Consider the following 17,036-nt stretch of genomic DNA (forward strand, 5'->3'; position numbering starts at 1 on the left):
TAAAAAGAAGTAAACTACCATTATAAAGAACCTCAAAACATATGCTCAATGAAAAAAAAGACAAAAGTGAAAGATCACATATTCAGAAATGTTTAGAAAAGAAAGTCTATAGTGACAGGGAGTAGATCAGTGGCTGCTTGGGGGCTAGACTGGGAATGAGAGTGGGGAAGGGACACGAGAAATATCTCGGGTGGGGCAGGGTGTGATGGGAATGTTCTAAAGCTGGATTGTAGATGGGGGGCTGGTGGTGCACAGCTCTATAAATATTCCAAAAAGCACTGTCCACTTAGCATGGTTGACTCTTATGGTGTGTAATTACATCTCAACAAAGATTTTTTTAAAAGAATCCAAAATATAGCACTTAAAATAAACTTACAAGGGAAATGGTCTTCTAAAAGTTGAATTCACAATTAGATTTCTGAGACTCGTCTTTGCAATTTCATCTTTCCATGAATCTTCTCAATTCTCTCAACATCTGATAAATTTTAGAATCTTCCCTTATTTTGTGGAATGAAGACCAGCTTAATGATAAACTTCAATCCTTCCACCTATCCGTGGTTAGTAATGTGAAATTTGGTCTCAACCTGCAAAGGACCATGACCCTGGCATGGCCACTGAGAAATGTTGTTGAGGAGACCCTGGACTGTGTCTGAGCTCCCAGGAAAAGAGCACAGAGGGAATCCTCAAGGCATAACTCAGTGCTTTCTGAGTCACCAGAGAAGACTCTAGTTCAGGTAAGACACTTGAGAGCAGAGGCAAAGACTCTGTTTGCTTATTCAGTTCTCATCTGGCCAGGACTATCAAGGTGGTTAAATAAATATACTTGCTGGTAACTTCCAATGTGTCCATTTTCACTGCAACCCTTTTTCCCTTACAAGATCTGATTTTTCCCAAAATGCCCGGTTTTCAGTTGGTAGAGATATTCATGTATCTTTATCAGTTGCTGATCTGAGGCAGAATCCAATGATCATTTATTACTTCTCAGTACTGCTGTGGTGTAGACTGCTGACCGTCCCTAGTGTCCACTCCTCCTGTTGCCTCTTAGTACTGGAACCCTTGAGCTTCCACGGGTAACATGCTGTCCAGCTAGAACTTTATCACCCCAGCTCCCCAACACACATGGAGGTGTGTTCACCAAGAAGAAGTGCTGTGTGCATCTCTGCATCTCCCCTCCCGCAGGATGGCCTGGGAGTCAGGGCAGCACAGGGCCAGCTGAGCAGAAACATAGATGGGACCCGAGTGCTTTGAGCAGGACCATCTGGACCACTCTTCTACATTGATGGACACAGGACAGAAATAAACTTTTTGTTTTTAAGTTCCATTTCAGCAGCTTAGCCTATTCCCTAACTAAAATCCTGGGTTAGCCACCAGAAGACCTGCATCTTAGTACCACTTTTGTTTCTCAACAACTGCGAGGTTTATGCATGCATGCTAAGTTGCTTCAGTCATGTCTGACTCTTTGCAACCCCATGGCCTGTAGCCCACCAGGATCCTCTGTCCATGGGATTATCCAGGCAAGAGTACTGGAGTGGGTTGCCATTCCCTTCTTCAAGGGATCTTCCCGACCCAGGGATTGAATCTGCGTCTCTTACTTCGCCTGCATTGGCAGGCAGGTTCTTTACCATTAGTGCCACCTGGAAAGCCCATGAGGCTTTTGGAAAATCAACTTACTTTACTGAGCTTTAGTTTCTGCATCTTAAAACTAAGGGGAATCCTAACATTTTGTGAGCCTTAGACTCCTTTGGAAACTGGCCACAGGACTGGAAAAGGTCATCTCACTCGCTAACAAAGCAATGCTCAAAATTCTCCAAGCCAGTCTTCAACAATACATGAACCGTGAACTTCCAGATGTTCAAGCTGGACTTAGAAAAGGCAGAGGAACCAGAGATCAAATTGCCAACATCCTTTGGATCATCAAAAAAGCAAGAGAGTTCCAGAAAAACATCTATTTCTGCTTTATTGACTATGCCAAAGCCTTTGACTGTGTGGATCACAATAAACTGTGGAAAATTCTGAAAGAGATGGGAATACCAGACCACCTGACCTGCCTCTTGAGAAACCTGTATGCAGGTCAGGAAGCAACAGTTAGAACTGGACATGGAACAACAGAATGGTTCCAAACAGGAAAAGGAGTACGTCAAGGCTGTATATTGTCACCCTGCTTATTTAACTTATATGCAAAGTACATCATGAGAAACGCTGGGCTGGATGAAGCATAAGCTGGAATCAAGATTGCCAGGAGAAATATCAATAACCTCAGATATGCAGATGACACCACCCTTATGACAGAAAGTGAAGAGGAACTAAAGAGCCTCATGATGAAAGTGAAAGAGAAGAGTGAAGAAGGTGGCTTAAAGCTCAACATTCAGAAAACAAAGATCATGGCATCCAGTCCCATCACTTCATGGCAAATAGATGGAGAAACAGTGGAAACAGTGGCAGAATTTATTTTCTTGGGCTCCAAAATCACCGCAGATAGTGATAGCAGCCATGAAATAAAAGACACTCCTTGGAAGAAAAGTTATGACCAACCTAGATAGCATATTAAAAAGCAGAGACATTACTTTGCCAACAAAGGTCTGTCCAGTCAAAGCTATGGTTTTTCCAATAGTCATGTATGAATGTGAGGGTTGGGCTATAAAGAAAGCTGAGTGCTGAAGAATTGATGCTTTTGAACTGTGGTGTTGGAGAAGACTCTCGAGAGTCCCTTGGACTGCAAGGAGATCCAACCAGTCCATCCTAAAGGAAATCAGTCCTGAATGTTCATTGGAAGGACTGATGTTGAAGCTGAAACTCTGATACTTTGGCCACCTGATGTGAAGAGCTGACTCATTGGAAAAGACCCTGATGCTGGGGAAGATGAAAGCGAGAGGAGAAGGGGACGACAGAGGATGAGATGGTTGGATGGCATCACCGACTCAATGGATATGAGTTTGAGTGAACTCCGGGAGTTGGTGATGGACAGGGAGGCCTGGCGTGCTGCAGTCCATGGGGTTGCAAAGAATCAGACATGACTGAGCGACTGAACTGAACTGAGACTCCTTTGGAAAACTCGTAAAGAAAGAATAAAGATCCCTTCCTCATAATAATGCTTTTAAATGCATAAAATAAATACATGAGCTTATCAAAGAAACCAATTATACTGAAGTACAGTTTTAACCACAGACCCCTCTGGAGTCTGTGGATCCCAGTTAAGGACACCTGGATGGCCTCTAAAGTCCCACTGTGATCAAAATGCCTAGATGTTCATGACTCCATTTAGTGTAAAACGGAATTTATTTTTTATCCATTTAGATAAAACAAATAGCAATTTTGTTGCTATAAACCAATATAAACCATATTGTTTATATATTTATTCTCTGTGAATTGTGATGCTTTCAAAACAAACCTTTCTGGTTGGGGAGAGATCACCCATCTTCTGGGGCTAGCCAACTCTAACTTGTTCAGAGCTGACCTCCTTCAACCAGCCATGTTCCCCAGGAGGAAATATTCCTCTGACTTAACCATCTCTGCACCAGGCACCAGAAAACTAGGCACAACCCCTATAGCTTAGGGGCCACTGAAACTGCTCACACTAGCCGATCCTGAATTGTGTATCCCATCCCGCCTTGCCTTTTCCACAGGAAATCCAGTAAAGACTGTGGTCTGAGCTCTCCCCTCTCACCCTGCTGCTTCCTGGACAAAGCAGTGTGGCTGCCTCCCCATGTAGCCCGGTGTGGTTCTCCGGGACCTGTGAGTGTGATATACTCTATTTTTCTGAGCCCCTCCTCCGTCTACTCATGTGACTATCAATCAAGTCACAGAAAAGAACACAGGGCACTTGTGGCCAGGACATGTGCATGGTCTTCTAAGTGCGCTCAGATCTCATGTATCGAGAACATTTCCACTTGTACATACCCTACTCGTTCAAGACACCACTGAGAAAATAAAGACTCCTAAAATCAACAATTATAGCTTATCTTAGAGATTCAGTGGTACATTTGCTTCCTAGTTCATAAAACTAAGAGAAGGCCTGGAATGAAACAACAAATTTGCTCTCCAAAACAGATCAAGAGTGAATCCCCACTGCTATTTTATTGTTCCTTCTTTAAACCGAGATGACTCTTCGTTCACACCACTAGGACGCAGCCTCTCAAACACCTACAGAGGACTGTGCTGGTGGCTCACTGAAGAAGAGGAAAGTACTGACACTAGTAACGGCAGCACAGTCTGGAAACTGGTCACCTTCAGGTTGGTGCTTTTAGGGTTAACCTTTTCACATCCATTCTAATTTTACTAGATGCTAACATCCCTGTGCTAAATCATCTGGGAGAATTTTTCAATTTTTTTTGGCCACACCGTGTGGCTTGCGGGGTCATAGCTCTCAGACCAAGGATTGAACCTTGGCACCCCAGCAGTGGAAGCACTGAGTCCTGAACACTGGACCCTGGGAAGTCCCAGGGGGAATTTTCCAACAGCCCTTTCATCGTTACCCAAAATATGTTTGGATAGATTGATACGGACTCAGTGTTTTAAATATCCTCAGATGCTCTGCTTTCTGCCATGCCTTACCTCGAACAAAGACGTAAGCACTGTACTGGTCATAATATTCTCCCATTCGAGCACGAACTGTGTAGAGACCTTCGTCTTCCTTGTTGAGATGAGAAAATGTTAGTGTTGCCCGATCTCCACTCCAATGTGTTTGCACCCATTTTGATGGAGAAACAGGTGCCCCTGGGTGGAAAAACATAAACAAATTTGCTGACTTCTTTCTCCATTACTATCTTCTTCCTCCCTCCCCGCAACTCGCTCCTCTCCCCATCTCTCTCTCTCTTTATTCCTCTTCTTCTATATTGAAAGCTATCTGACTATTAGAGGAAGTCTGTAAGACTTTGAGTCATTGTGCCATATTTATATCAGTTAAAATGCTAGACCAGAAGTGAGGGAACCACAGCCAGATATATCATCTGGAAGGCCCAGTGCAAGATGAAATTGCAAGGCTCCTGGCTCAAAAAGCAGAAGAAAAAAATACAGTTAAGGTACTAAAATATAAAACTTTTTCCTCTAAAAATAGTTTATTATTTATGAAACATAATAGGGTAATACAAATTACAAAAAAATAATTATTTTCATGCCATAATTCTTACATACAAACAATATTTTGTTTTGTGATATGTTGATGGATAATACAGAATTTTTTACTTATTTTTTTGCAACCTCAGTTATTAGGTGATCTAATTCATACTTTTACCAACTTCATTTTAAATTAATAAAATTGAAAGTAACGTCATTCAGTCTTTGCAAATGCAAAGTCACAAATAAGTTTTGATTCCTTTTGAGAAAGATCTTTCCACTGATGCAACTATTAATGCTGTTGCTAAGAGTGCTATATAGTTATAGTATTATACAGTTTTTTTTTCTTTTTTTGAAGTATTATACAGTTTTATACTATATACAATTATATAGTTATGGTTATAAAATTAACAGTAGGTTAATTCTCTGATAAGCTATTTTAAAATATAAATTTTTGTACTCTAGAGCTGACAATTCTTGAGGAACAATTTTTTCTAAAAGATTTAACTACTTATACAAATAGTTTCATGTAAATCTAAATTTAATTTTAAATGTATTTTTAAATAATTGCATCTTAATGTTTTCTCTTACATGTCCTGTACCTTTGATCATACATAAAAAGAATATGGCTTCATGATTTGTATATAATTTAAATGCCTATTTATACATTTTCTCACTGTAACTTCGATTATGAGAAAAATTACTTTAAAAACATCTTTCTTGTTAATAACTGCTTCATCCAAAGTTTTGTATGGAAATAGTGTTTATTTTCACTGAATGTGTCAACCTTTAAATTTAATTTTTATTTCCAAGCCTGTGAATATTTGCTTTGCAATGTTGCGGCAGTTTTCATAAACAAAGAGTCCACACTCAGAAGAATTCTAACTGCCTTATGTGCCTTACTGCAGTGTCTGTATACGTGCTTTTATTTTGTAATGTTTTACAGACAAAGGTGTGATTGTTGGCAGTTCCTGTCACGGTGCTCAGGCCAGGAAGTTCATGTCTGTGCAGATCCCACAGAGATGGGTCCTGGAGATGGACCGGGGATCTGGGTTCCCACTGGGGGCTCCCAGGCTGCATCTGCTGGGGCCTCTCCTCTCCTCTAGGGCCACGTCCAGCAGCACTGCTGCCGCCACCGCTGCAGCTACTACTGGCTTCACTCCGGGCGCAGATCCGGTCCTCGTCATCACTTCACGATGGCCCAGCCTGCCCGGTGCCCACACGGACACTGAAGTTTAGGCCAGCTGCATGGTGAGCATGCTGACTACCACCCACAGCGCCTGGGAACCAATAAGACTTCACTGGATTTCACTTTATCTTACCAAATAAAATTAACTTACAAAATGAACATATATCCAACTTGCAAAATGAAAATACATTTTTTGTAATCTTTTCCCTGTAGTACATGGTGATAAGAAATTATGACCTCCACAAATACGTTATAAAAGTTCTGCTACTCTAAAATATGTATAAAAACTTTTGTAACACCTGGTAGGTTATGTCCTCTACTATCCAGTTTCTGCCAGTTCTGGTAAACAGAACTGCAATCTATAGACATTGATGCTTTGGGACCAAGTCCGGTCTGCGACCTTCTGCGAATATGAGCCTCAGTGAGAATTCATCATTAAGGCTTACCATTTCGGTACCACTGGATCTCCGGCTGGAAATGTTTAATTTCAGGGGTGATAACTACACGGCAGCCCAGACTCATTGTCTCGCCTTCTCTCCCGAAAGACACTTCAAACTTGTCATCAAAGTGGATCTCAAACCTAGACGCATAACCGTAAGGGGTCACGGCAACTGGACACAACAGAAACAAACATCAGTAATTTATTTTTTCTCATCAAAGAGACATAAGCATTTTAATGAGCACAGGCCAAAAGCAATCACAACAAACCTGTCAAATGATTTATAAATCATAGTTTCAAATTTTCCAGCTATTATTGTATCTCAATATAAATGAAATGACAAGAGAAGGACTTGATTTGGGATGTGTTCCTCCTCACTCCCACCCAGCACTCCTTCTCATGCATGGGATTGATACCAATGATTGCAACTAGGAATATTAAAATTAGAAGCCATCCCATGAAGTATAGGTAACTTCCCTGGTGGCTGAGATGGTAAAGCGTCTGCTTACAATGCGGGAGACCCAGGTTCAATCCCTGGGTCAGGAAGATCTTCTGGAGAAGGAAATGGCAATCCACTCTTGCCTGGAAAATCCCATGGATGGAGGAGCCTGGTAGGCTACAGTCCATGGGGTTGCGAACAGTCAGACACGATTGAACGACTTAACTATATATACCATGAAGTATGGAGAAACATCAAGCTGATCAGTTAGGTGAAAAACTGACCCATGAGTAAGTGTTTCCATAACCATTTTCAAAATGACCACTTATTTTTTAATGTTTGGAAAATAAGAATTTGGGGCTTGACTACCATTTCCAGTCTGAACAGAGTTATCATCTAATTACTGAAGAACCATAAGGGTTTTACTTTTATTGCTTCCCATGACAAGAAGTTCTGATGCAGATGACATGATCGAAGTTCACAAATTTATAAATTACTATGGATCAGAATACTAATAATTTGTTATTAAACCACACTTAGACCTCATTTTACATTGCATTTTGTAAATTAGTATATGTATTTATTCATTCATCATCAAATACTACTCTGTATCAGGTGCTGGGGTCCAAAGATAAAAGGTCCAGCCTAGCCTTCAAGTGGCTCATGGGTCAGAGGGAGCAAACAGTTAACAATTAGTGTCCAGTGAGTAGATGTCCTTACAGAGGTGTCATAGCCTCATCCGGACACATAACCTAAGTGGGTGGGGGCTGGGGTAAAGTGGGGGGCCGACAGAGACTTCTTAAGGAGATGATGCTACACTGGATATATAAGGATGAGTAAGACTGCCCTGCTACAGTCCAGACTCTATGTATGTGTGTGTGTGGTTAAATCACACTGCAGGTTTGTGTAATGATTTTTCTCAGATTAAGGAAAGGAAGACTTAAAAGCATTTGTCATTTTTAGCCAATCACATCCAGGCTTTTATAAAACCAGAATAAAGCAATTATAAGCAGAAGGAGAATACAGTAGCCAAAGAATCTAAAAAAATAAAACTAACTACAGGTAGTATTACGTACATGTGCTAAATCACTTCAGTCGTGTCTGACTCTTTGCGACCCTATGGACTATAGCCTGCCAGCCTCCTCTGTCTATGGGATTCTCTGGGCACAAATACTGGAGTGGGTTGCCATGCCCTCCACCAGGGGATCTTCCCCACCCAGGGATTGAACCCATGTCTCTTATGTCTCCTGCACTGACAGGCAGGTTCTTTACCACTAGTGCCACTTGGGAAACCCATTACATACATACTAGCACATATTATAATATAGCCTATGCATTTATTTTGGGCTTCCCAGGTAGCGCTAGTGATAAAGAATCCATCTGCCAGTGCAGGAGACTGAAGAGACATGAGTTCCATCTCCGGGTTGGGAAAATTCCCTGGAGGAAGGCATGGCAACCCACTCCAGTATTCTTGCCCAGAGAATCCCATGGACAGAGGAACCTGGCTGGCTACAGTCCATGGGTCACAAAGAGTTGGACAGAACTGAAATGACTTAGTATACCTGCATTTATTTCAGTGTTATGGAATAGCTTATTATACAGTATTGTACAGAGATGACACAGCAAAAATATTTTCAGACTTACAGCTGGGCGGCAAGGTGGAAGCCCCTGAATGGAAGCGAGTGTCATCAAATTCTCCCTTGTATCCTAGAAAAGAAAGCAGCAATTCTTGACAACTGCTTCTTGACCTGTTTATATGTTAGCAGTGAGAATAAATTTTTTAAAAGTACACTGTGAATGAAACAAGTCCAGCAAACCTACTCTTTACCACAACCGAAGCATATGCTGAAAGTTCTCCTTTGGCATTCATCGCCGAGGCCCGGTACTGAGCCGTGTCTTCAAAATCACACCTGAAAGAACGGATGGGATGAGTGCTCGGTCCAGTGACACTCCTGGTACAGTTGTCCCTCAGTGTCTGCAGGGGACTGGTTCCAGGACCCCCATGGTTAACAAAATCCAAGGAGGCTCAAGTCCCTTAAGTCAGTGGTCCCCAACTTTTTTGGCACCAGGGACCAGTTTCATGGAAGACAATTTTTCCAGGGGTGGGGCACTGGCAGAGGCAGGGGGCTATTGGTTCAGGCAGCAATGGAAGCGATGGGGAGCGGCAGATGAAGCTTAGTTCACTTGCCCACTGCTCACCTCCTGCTGTGCCACCCTGATCCTAACAACCATGGAACGGGACAGGTACTGGTCCTCAGCTGGGGGATTGGGGGCCCCTGTTTTAAGTAAAATGGAGTAGTATGCTGAGGCCTTGGTACCCATGGGTTCTGTCTCTACAGATAAGGCGGGCCGATGTAACTCCTGACTGTTTTGTCAAGGATCTCTTTGCTAACACAACACACAGCACGTCATCAGTTAACACACCACTCTTCGGGACTCTTGACAAAGCTATACTTTCTGATCAAGCTCCCTGTGGGATTTTACATGGGCCAGTAGATCTACCTACCAACAGCTATAGTCCACTGTGACCCTAGCTTGAATTAATTTAAAATGTCCAAAAATAAAAGTCAACAATGTGTTGAGTATATACAGCATGAACAGTGTGATAAAAAGTTGGTTTAAAGTTGTATCTGGAGCAGAAAATGTCTGGTCATGTACCTTTGTAGCAGGTAAGACCCGGAGGGGCCTCCCTCAGGATGGGTTTCAGTCTGGCTGTTATAGTGTGATGGAGAGACAAAGAAACAGCCTCTCCTTATAGATGCCCAAACAGATTCAGTTTTGTCTCATGTGTGGTTCTGTGTTTTAGCCTCAAAATACAAACAAATTATCTACCCCTCAATTCTACTAATGTTCAGGCCCACAACACAATACAAGAAGTTCCGAAGTTCCTCTAAGTTATGATGCAGACATAGGGATGTCTTGGGATACCTGGGTTCAATCCCTGGGTTGGGAAGATCCCCTGGAGAAGGGAATGGCTACCCACTCCAGTATTCTGACCTGGAGAATTCCATGGACAGAGAGGCCTGAAGGGCTACAGTCCATGGGGTAGCAAAGAGTTGACTCGACTGAGCGACTTTCACTTTCGAGAGAGAAGGCTCTCATGCAGAGATGAACAGGTTAAGATTTCAAAGCAAGCTGTTTTATCATTGCCAGGGTTCGTGTTCTTCACTGTTCTTCTTTAGTTTCATTGGTGAAATTTTAATTCTTGTTGAAATTTTATAGACATAAATATAATCCCAGGTGGGTCAATATGGTTGCTTATTTAATTTATAAAGCAATCACACAGCTCGCTGCCGACTTGTTTGAATCACCATCTGACAGAATGGATGGGTCTTTAGGAAGGGGTCCCTACTTGGCGGATCATCTCAGGGTCCTAGGGTTCTGCTTGAAGCTGAGTATGACCTGTGCCAACCTCTCTGATCTGAGAAAGCTATATATCTCCTGAGATTGGAATGACTTAAATTCTACTTTGACTTTGCAGCATATCATGGTTTTATCTGAACCGGAAATGCTGGAAGCTTGTGTAACTTCTTCATCCACATTAGTAGGCTTGGATTTCAACACCATGTTAGGAGACATGATACCCCTTTGAAGACCCAGAAGCTTTGATGTGGATTCTGCTTTAAAATCTTTGCTGTTGATCTGCTTTAAAAAACCTCCCACTGTCAGGCCCTGCATCCATCTACAGGCTGGCAGAATGGGCACATAGTTTCCACACAGTTACCGGCGAGCTGAGGGAAGAAACAATTTCTCTAGGTCCAGCTTGACGTTCAGTGTCACCCACCTCAAACTTCATTGGCCTACACTGATTAAAGGCGAATGTGTGTAATGCTGGTGCGGATTTGGGACTCTGAGAAGACTGCTGAATACAAATAAATGCCTATTTTGTAACTTATTTTTCTTGCTAATACCTGAAAAAGAACTCCCAAGTACATAAAAGGATTGTTGTTTAGTTGCTCAGTCATGTCTGATTCTTTGCGACCCCATAGACTGTAGCCTGTCAGGCTCTTCTGTCTATGGGATTTTCTCATCAAGAATACTGGAGAGGATTGCCATTTCCTCCCAACGTAGGGATCGTACTTGAGTCATCTGCATTGGCAGGCGGATTCTTTAACACTGAGCCCCTGGGAAACCCATACAGAAGGTTAAATAGATACAAATGAATTTTTCCTCATCATCTTTGACTAAATTCAAAAGATCACTTTGGGCAGTAACATGGGCTTGGTAAGAATGTCATGATTATCACTCATAGGCGTGCACCAAGAGAAGCAATACTTGGGACTGTCCTCCATCCTGATACCACCGTGTAGGGAGGAAGAGGGGAGAACCCCCCCGCCAAGCAATTGTCGGGCAACATACATAGACCGTGATGTTTCTTACCCGATTATCTCCAGAGTGTGCATTCCATATCGGCTTTCGATGATATACTTTTCAGGATGTGCCTGGACATTTATTGGCACCTGGTTTTTATACCTATGAGACAATGGAAATGAGGTGAAGTAAGTTGAGGTGTAAATAGCTTCACGATTAACACGCACACAATTGTTCTTCTTGAAAAAACATCTGTAGACATAGCACAGAGGTCAGTAGCAGTGTCTGCTCAATAAATGCAAATAAAATTCATTACAAGTATCATAAACTTTCTTGATGAATGTGCTTCCCTCCTCCATTAAAAAAATTACATTCAAGAAGTTGGCCATTCACAACCATGTGTTTGAATCTTGCGTACATAATTTTGAGTGGAAAGAGCCAGATACAAAAGAGTATAATGATTGTTTTTACGTAAAGTACAAAACAAGAAAAGATCAATTAATGCTGCTAGAAGTCAGGGCAAGGGGCAGGGATGAAGGCGGTCCCTTGGGTGCTAATAATGTTTGGTTTCCTGATTTTGGTGCTTGTTACCTGGGTGTAGGTGGTCTACAAAAATTAATCAAAGTTCTACATTTATATGCCATACCACACTATTTTGTGTACATATTATACCTCAATAGATGATCTTAAAAATGAAAAGAAAGAAGACCATTGTTGACACAACAGAGAGGAAGGCTTTGAGTGGGTTTTTTGTTGGCTGTCTGTGTAGGATGAAAGCAAAACATCCTTCCCCCTGACATTCCGGCACGTTATTCAAAACCTTGTCATTGCATTGAAAGCTCATTATATTTGTTTTATTTTGTCATGAGCAAGCATAGCTCTCAGCTTGGAAGAACTTAGAATATCAGTCATGAAAGAAAACTACTGATAAATAGAAGCTGAAAGAGTCCCTTTTTCTGACTGCCAATCCCTGGTGAAGCCTCTCAGTCTTGAGAGGCAGGGGCTCCCTGGAGGGGCCCCTCCTGAGACACCGGCCCCTGAGTCTGCACCGAGATTCATCACCACGTCCTCACGTTCTCAGTGTGTGCTCAGTCATTCAATTGTGTTTGACTCTTTGCAACCCCATTGACTGTAGCCAGCCAGGTTCCCCTCTCCATGGGATTCTCCAGGCAAGAATATTGGAGTAGGTTGCCATTTCCTACTCCAGGGGAGCTTCCCCACCCAGGGATCAGACCCACGTTTCCCGCAGCTCCTGCGTTGGCAGGAGGGGTCTTTACTATCTGAGCCACCAGGGAAGCCTCATGTCCTCAGTTGCCAGTAGCTATGGTGCTGGACCTAGCTTTTATGCTTAAGCCATTTTCTGCCCAAAGGGGGAGCTAAATTTCATTTGTTTCCTTTTCAGACATTCCACTTCATGTGCATAATTATCACAAATAATGCTAATGACCATAACAGAAACAGAGTATTTACTGAGAGTCGGGAAAGGCTCTAAGTACTTTATGTCTAGATTAGTAAATTCAATCCTCACAACAACCACATAAGGTTGCACTACTTTTTAAAGAATATAAATATATTTTCATTTGGCTGCGCTGGCTCTTAGTTGCAGCATACATTATCTTTAGCTATGGCACATGAGGTCTAGGTCTAGCTCCCCAACCAGGGATTGAACCTGGGCCCCGTGCATTGGGAGCTCAGAGTCCCAGCCATTGGACCACCAGGGAATTCCCAGTGCTACTACTTTTAACATCATTCTCCAGATGAAGAAACCCGGGCATAGAACGGTTAAGTAGCCTGCCCCAGCTTTAACAGCTAAAACAGCAGAGCTGGGATCTGAACCCAGGCAATCTGGCTCCTGACAACGTGGGATGCTTCCATTTTCCTACTGTTTTCTATTTCTTGTTACTGTTTAGTCGCCAAGTCATGTCCAACTTTTTGCCACCACAGGGACTGTAGCCCACCAGGTTCCTCTGTCCATGGGATTTTCCAGATAAGAATACTGGAGTGTGTTGCCATTAAATTCTCCAGGGGATCGTCCCGACCCAGGGATCAAACTCATGTCTCCTGCTTAGCAGGTGGATTCTTTACCACTGAGCCAACGGGGAAGCCCAATTCTCTATTTAGCTGCATTTTATTTCTTCAGATTTTTGGACACGGTTATAAGCAGATTTGGGAGCAAGGGAAGTTATAGAAAGGGAAAGAGAAAGGAAATAATCCTCAGCCAGTCCTTTCCTCTCCCCAGCTTGTGTACACACACACATAAACACACATACACACTCACACTCACTCCCTATGTCCCTAAAATGCACACTTTTCTACACTTTAGAAAATACACCATTCTCCATGTAGCAAAATTCCAACTCATCCTTCAAGGCTCTGATCAAATACCACTTGTTCAATAATCTCCTCCCTGAAATTCCACACAACATCATTCCCACCTCTTCGCATCAGTGTTACATGGTTCAAATGGGAAGGTATAACGTTAATCAAATTATGGTTGGGTAAGTGTCACTTCTGCTAAACCGTGAGTGCCTTGAAGATGGGGATTCTGTCAGATCCGTACTGATTTCTATTCCCACTCTCAAGGAAGCAGCCATCCCAGGAAAATATTAGGCAGTGTGTATTAAATTGGACTGAACAGAGTCATTGGGTAACATCATAAATTCAATTGTGCTTCTTGAATTTTGGTGAAGGAGCAGAGTTCTGACAAATCCATCTTTCATGGTATGGATAATTTAAAATCAGCGCAGATGAAGAAGGTATGCTGAGGCTGTTTGTGTCTTGGTTTCCTTGGATGTGAAACGGGAGGGTGGACTGGCTTAGGAATCGCAGCTGTGTAGCAGGTGTAGGGGCACAGCCTTCCACCCCACCCTTGGGAATCATTCTTAGCTGTTTCTGACAGTCCAGAAACGGCCTCAGACAGCTGTCCCCCCACAGGGCTCCAGGCGGACAGGACTGTTTGATCAGAGATGGGCTGTAAAAAGCAATCTGCTGGCTGCTCTTAATTTGGAACATTCCTAGTTTGGATGAATGACAGGGTCGATCACGTTAATCATGAGCATACTCTCCTGACTGAATCGGTTTCGGTCATTTCACACCTGACTCAGAAGCTTCTTTTTGCTCAGTATACTTTGTGCTGGGGTATTTTCAGTATTTCTTCCCAACATAAGAAGATATAAAAGACACCAAATGTGTGTGACCGGTGCTACTTGACCAAACAACTGAGTGACGCTTGATTTGGCTTCTGACCAAAAATGATGTTCATGTTTCCATAAAGTTTGAATTAAAATAGCATTTGCAGCTCTTAGGCTTGCTTCACCTTCCTTGTCCTTCGGTCCAGCAGTCCTCAACCTTTTCAGCACCTGGGACCAGTTTCATGGAAGGAAATTTTTCCACAGACCAGGGGGCGGGGGATGGTTTCAGGATGATTCAAGCACATTACATTTATTGTGCACTTTATTCCTATTATTTTTACATCAGCACCACCTCAGATCGTCAGGCACTAGATCCCAGAGTCTGGGGACTGCTACTCTAGTCCTGTGTGACTTAGTATCTCAATGCCTTTCCCCCAGTTTTCTAATGTGACCGCTTGAAATAGATTCTCTCTCTCTCTCTCTCTCTCTCTCTCTCTCTCTCTCTCTCTCTCTCTCACACACACACACACATTTTCTCTCCACTGGGACTCTATATGTCAGTGTAAGAAGCACCTGTTTTAAAGCAGCAGACAAGGATTAAATGAGAAAGCTATTCAAATCTGTTCTTCAAGGAATTCTCCTTGCAAGGCACTCGGGTTCAGAACCACTTGTGATTGACTGTTTTCCGTATCAAATCAGAGGAGAAAAGGAGAATTTGAGGCCTGCTTTGTGTACACTTCACAGCTCGTTATTTCTGGAGAGTGAAATTCCAAACTGGCCACTCATCGGCTAATTTTAGAGAGTAATCTACACCCTGGGACTATTTATCAGGTTTCTGAAATTCTTGTGAGTATTTATATGTACACCCTTTTCCTCATCATTTTCATCTAAAATTGTATGAACAACTAGTTAATGAACTTCTGTTACACATTATTTCTAGACTAATACTCTTCATTTATCTATGTAAAATACACACTTATTTTCCCCAAACAAATGTCTGTCTGGATACTAGGCTGAATTTGATAACAAGGGATTACAGTGAAAGCTCTTTGGCAGTATAAAGTGTGGTCAAACAAAAGGACTTCACTCTAACTTTTCTTTGTCAGCAAATAATGCTGCCAAAATTATCTCTGTCATGTTGAATCCCCTTCCCCCAAAAGTGTGGTTAGAATGCAACCCTATTGTTTTGAACAAACAGCCATTACTCACTTTAAAAACCAATTAGCTGAGAGCTAACTCTTCTTAAGCATAGAATTTGGATGTAAATAAGAAAAATCTAAAATAAAATCCCAATCCTTATACTTCAAAAGTAATTATAAAGAATTTTTAATATTTTAAATGCAGGTTGCTTTCCTACAATAATATGTCAGTAATTGCTAAATTTAAATACACTGTGAATAACTCTAATCTTGTAAAAAATTCAATGCATTAATTCTACCATGGAATTTATGAATTCTCATAATTTGAAAAAATAAAATAAGACTTTTCCAAATCTCCAGACTCTTCCTAAAATACATTTCTCATACTATCTTATCCCTAGGTTTTGAACTATGATCATGTTCACTGACAAGTTTAAGTGTCTATTTATCTTCACACTATCCCTGAAGTGGCAATGACTTCAGGGATAATGCAAAGAATTTCAAATATGTATTTTAAGTGTCTTGCGTGAGGATCTAACCCAGGTGCTAAGTTGTTCTGGTTCGACTCTTTGCAACCCCATGGACTGTAGCCCAGGATCCACATATAAATCTGAAAACAAGGACACTGAGTGTGTGAACACATGAGTTTTACGTGATAATAACAACATATTGTTCCAGGAGTTGGCGTGAGCCTCCCTGCAGATTATATAATTCCAATTTCCACTGACAAAAATCAATCTAGACTTTGGGCTCAAAATGCAATTAAATCTGGCTCTCTAAAAAAAGAGGGGGTACAACTAATTTAATTCTCTTTCTTTTAAAGAGAACTTTTCTCCCCTATTTCATATAGCTTCTTACAATCTGACCAGGCAATGTGAGCATATGATCCAAGAATCAGAAATATAGGGATGCCCAGGGAACATTCTCTTTTCTCACACCTATCTGCCTTCTGCCCAGCTCCTCCCCACAGCTAACTGGTCTCCTTAGGTTCTCATATGTCCTTCCAGCTTCTTTATGCAGGTAATAAAAATACAAACATAAATGCTTTTCCTCCCCCCTTTACAACAATATACTGCCTATTAAACAAGTTATTATATAAATATAACCTATTAAATTAAACAATTGGTTTTTCACCACATATATATTTCTCCTTCTCTGTTGGCTAGCCCTCTTCCTGGATGGCCAGCTTCACTACTGTGTCTTCTGCAACTAACTTTCCTCCTGAACCCAAGGCCCACAGGCTTCCTTCTGCTCTGAAGGTGAACTGGAATAGGGCAGTGCTGCTCAGCATCTCTGCACCTGGCCGTGATGAGTGATGGTGATGAGTGATGGGCCC

The 17,036-nt window shown here is 42.0% G+C and overlaps 1 protein-coding gene and 1 non-coding gene across 2 annotated transcripts in view; one reads left to right on the forward strand and one right to left on the reverse strand.

Moving 5' to 3' along the window:
- Nucleotides 1-17,036, reverse strand: part of MYOM1 (myomesin 1) — a 147,019-nt gene that overhangs the window by 73,312 nt on the left and 56,671 nt on the right. Inside the window, exons 6-10 of the mRNA XM_061131273.1 lie at nt 11,500-11,592; nt 8,941-9,029; nt 8,764-8,826; nt 6,688-6,852; nt 4,552-4,713 (exon numbers count right to left, since the gene is read on the reverse strand). Coding sequence (XP_060987256.1) covers nt 4,552-4,713; nt 6,688-6,852; nt 8,764-8,826; nt 8,941-9,029; nt 11,500-11,592 — 572 coding nt within the window. The remainder of the gene's footprint in view (nt 1-4,551; nt 4,714-6,687; nt 6,853-8,763; nt 8,827-8,940; nt 9,030-11,499; nt 11,593-17,036) is intronic.
- Nucleotides 7,155-7,227, forward strand: TRNAC-ACA (transfer RNA cysteine (anticodon ACA)). Its single transcript has one exon. It is a non-coding gene; the product is annotated as a tRNA-Cys (tRNA).

Source organism: Dama dama, chromosome 27 (assembly GCF_033118175.1).
Source record: "Dama dama isolate Ldn47 chromosome 27, ASM3311817v1, whole genome shotgun sequence".
NCBI classification, from domain to species: Eukaryota; Metazoa; Chordata; class Mammalia; order Artiodactyla; family Cervidae; genus Dama; species Dama dama.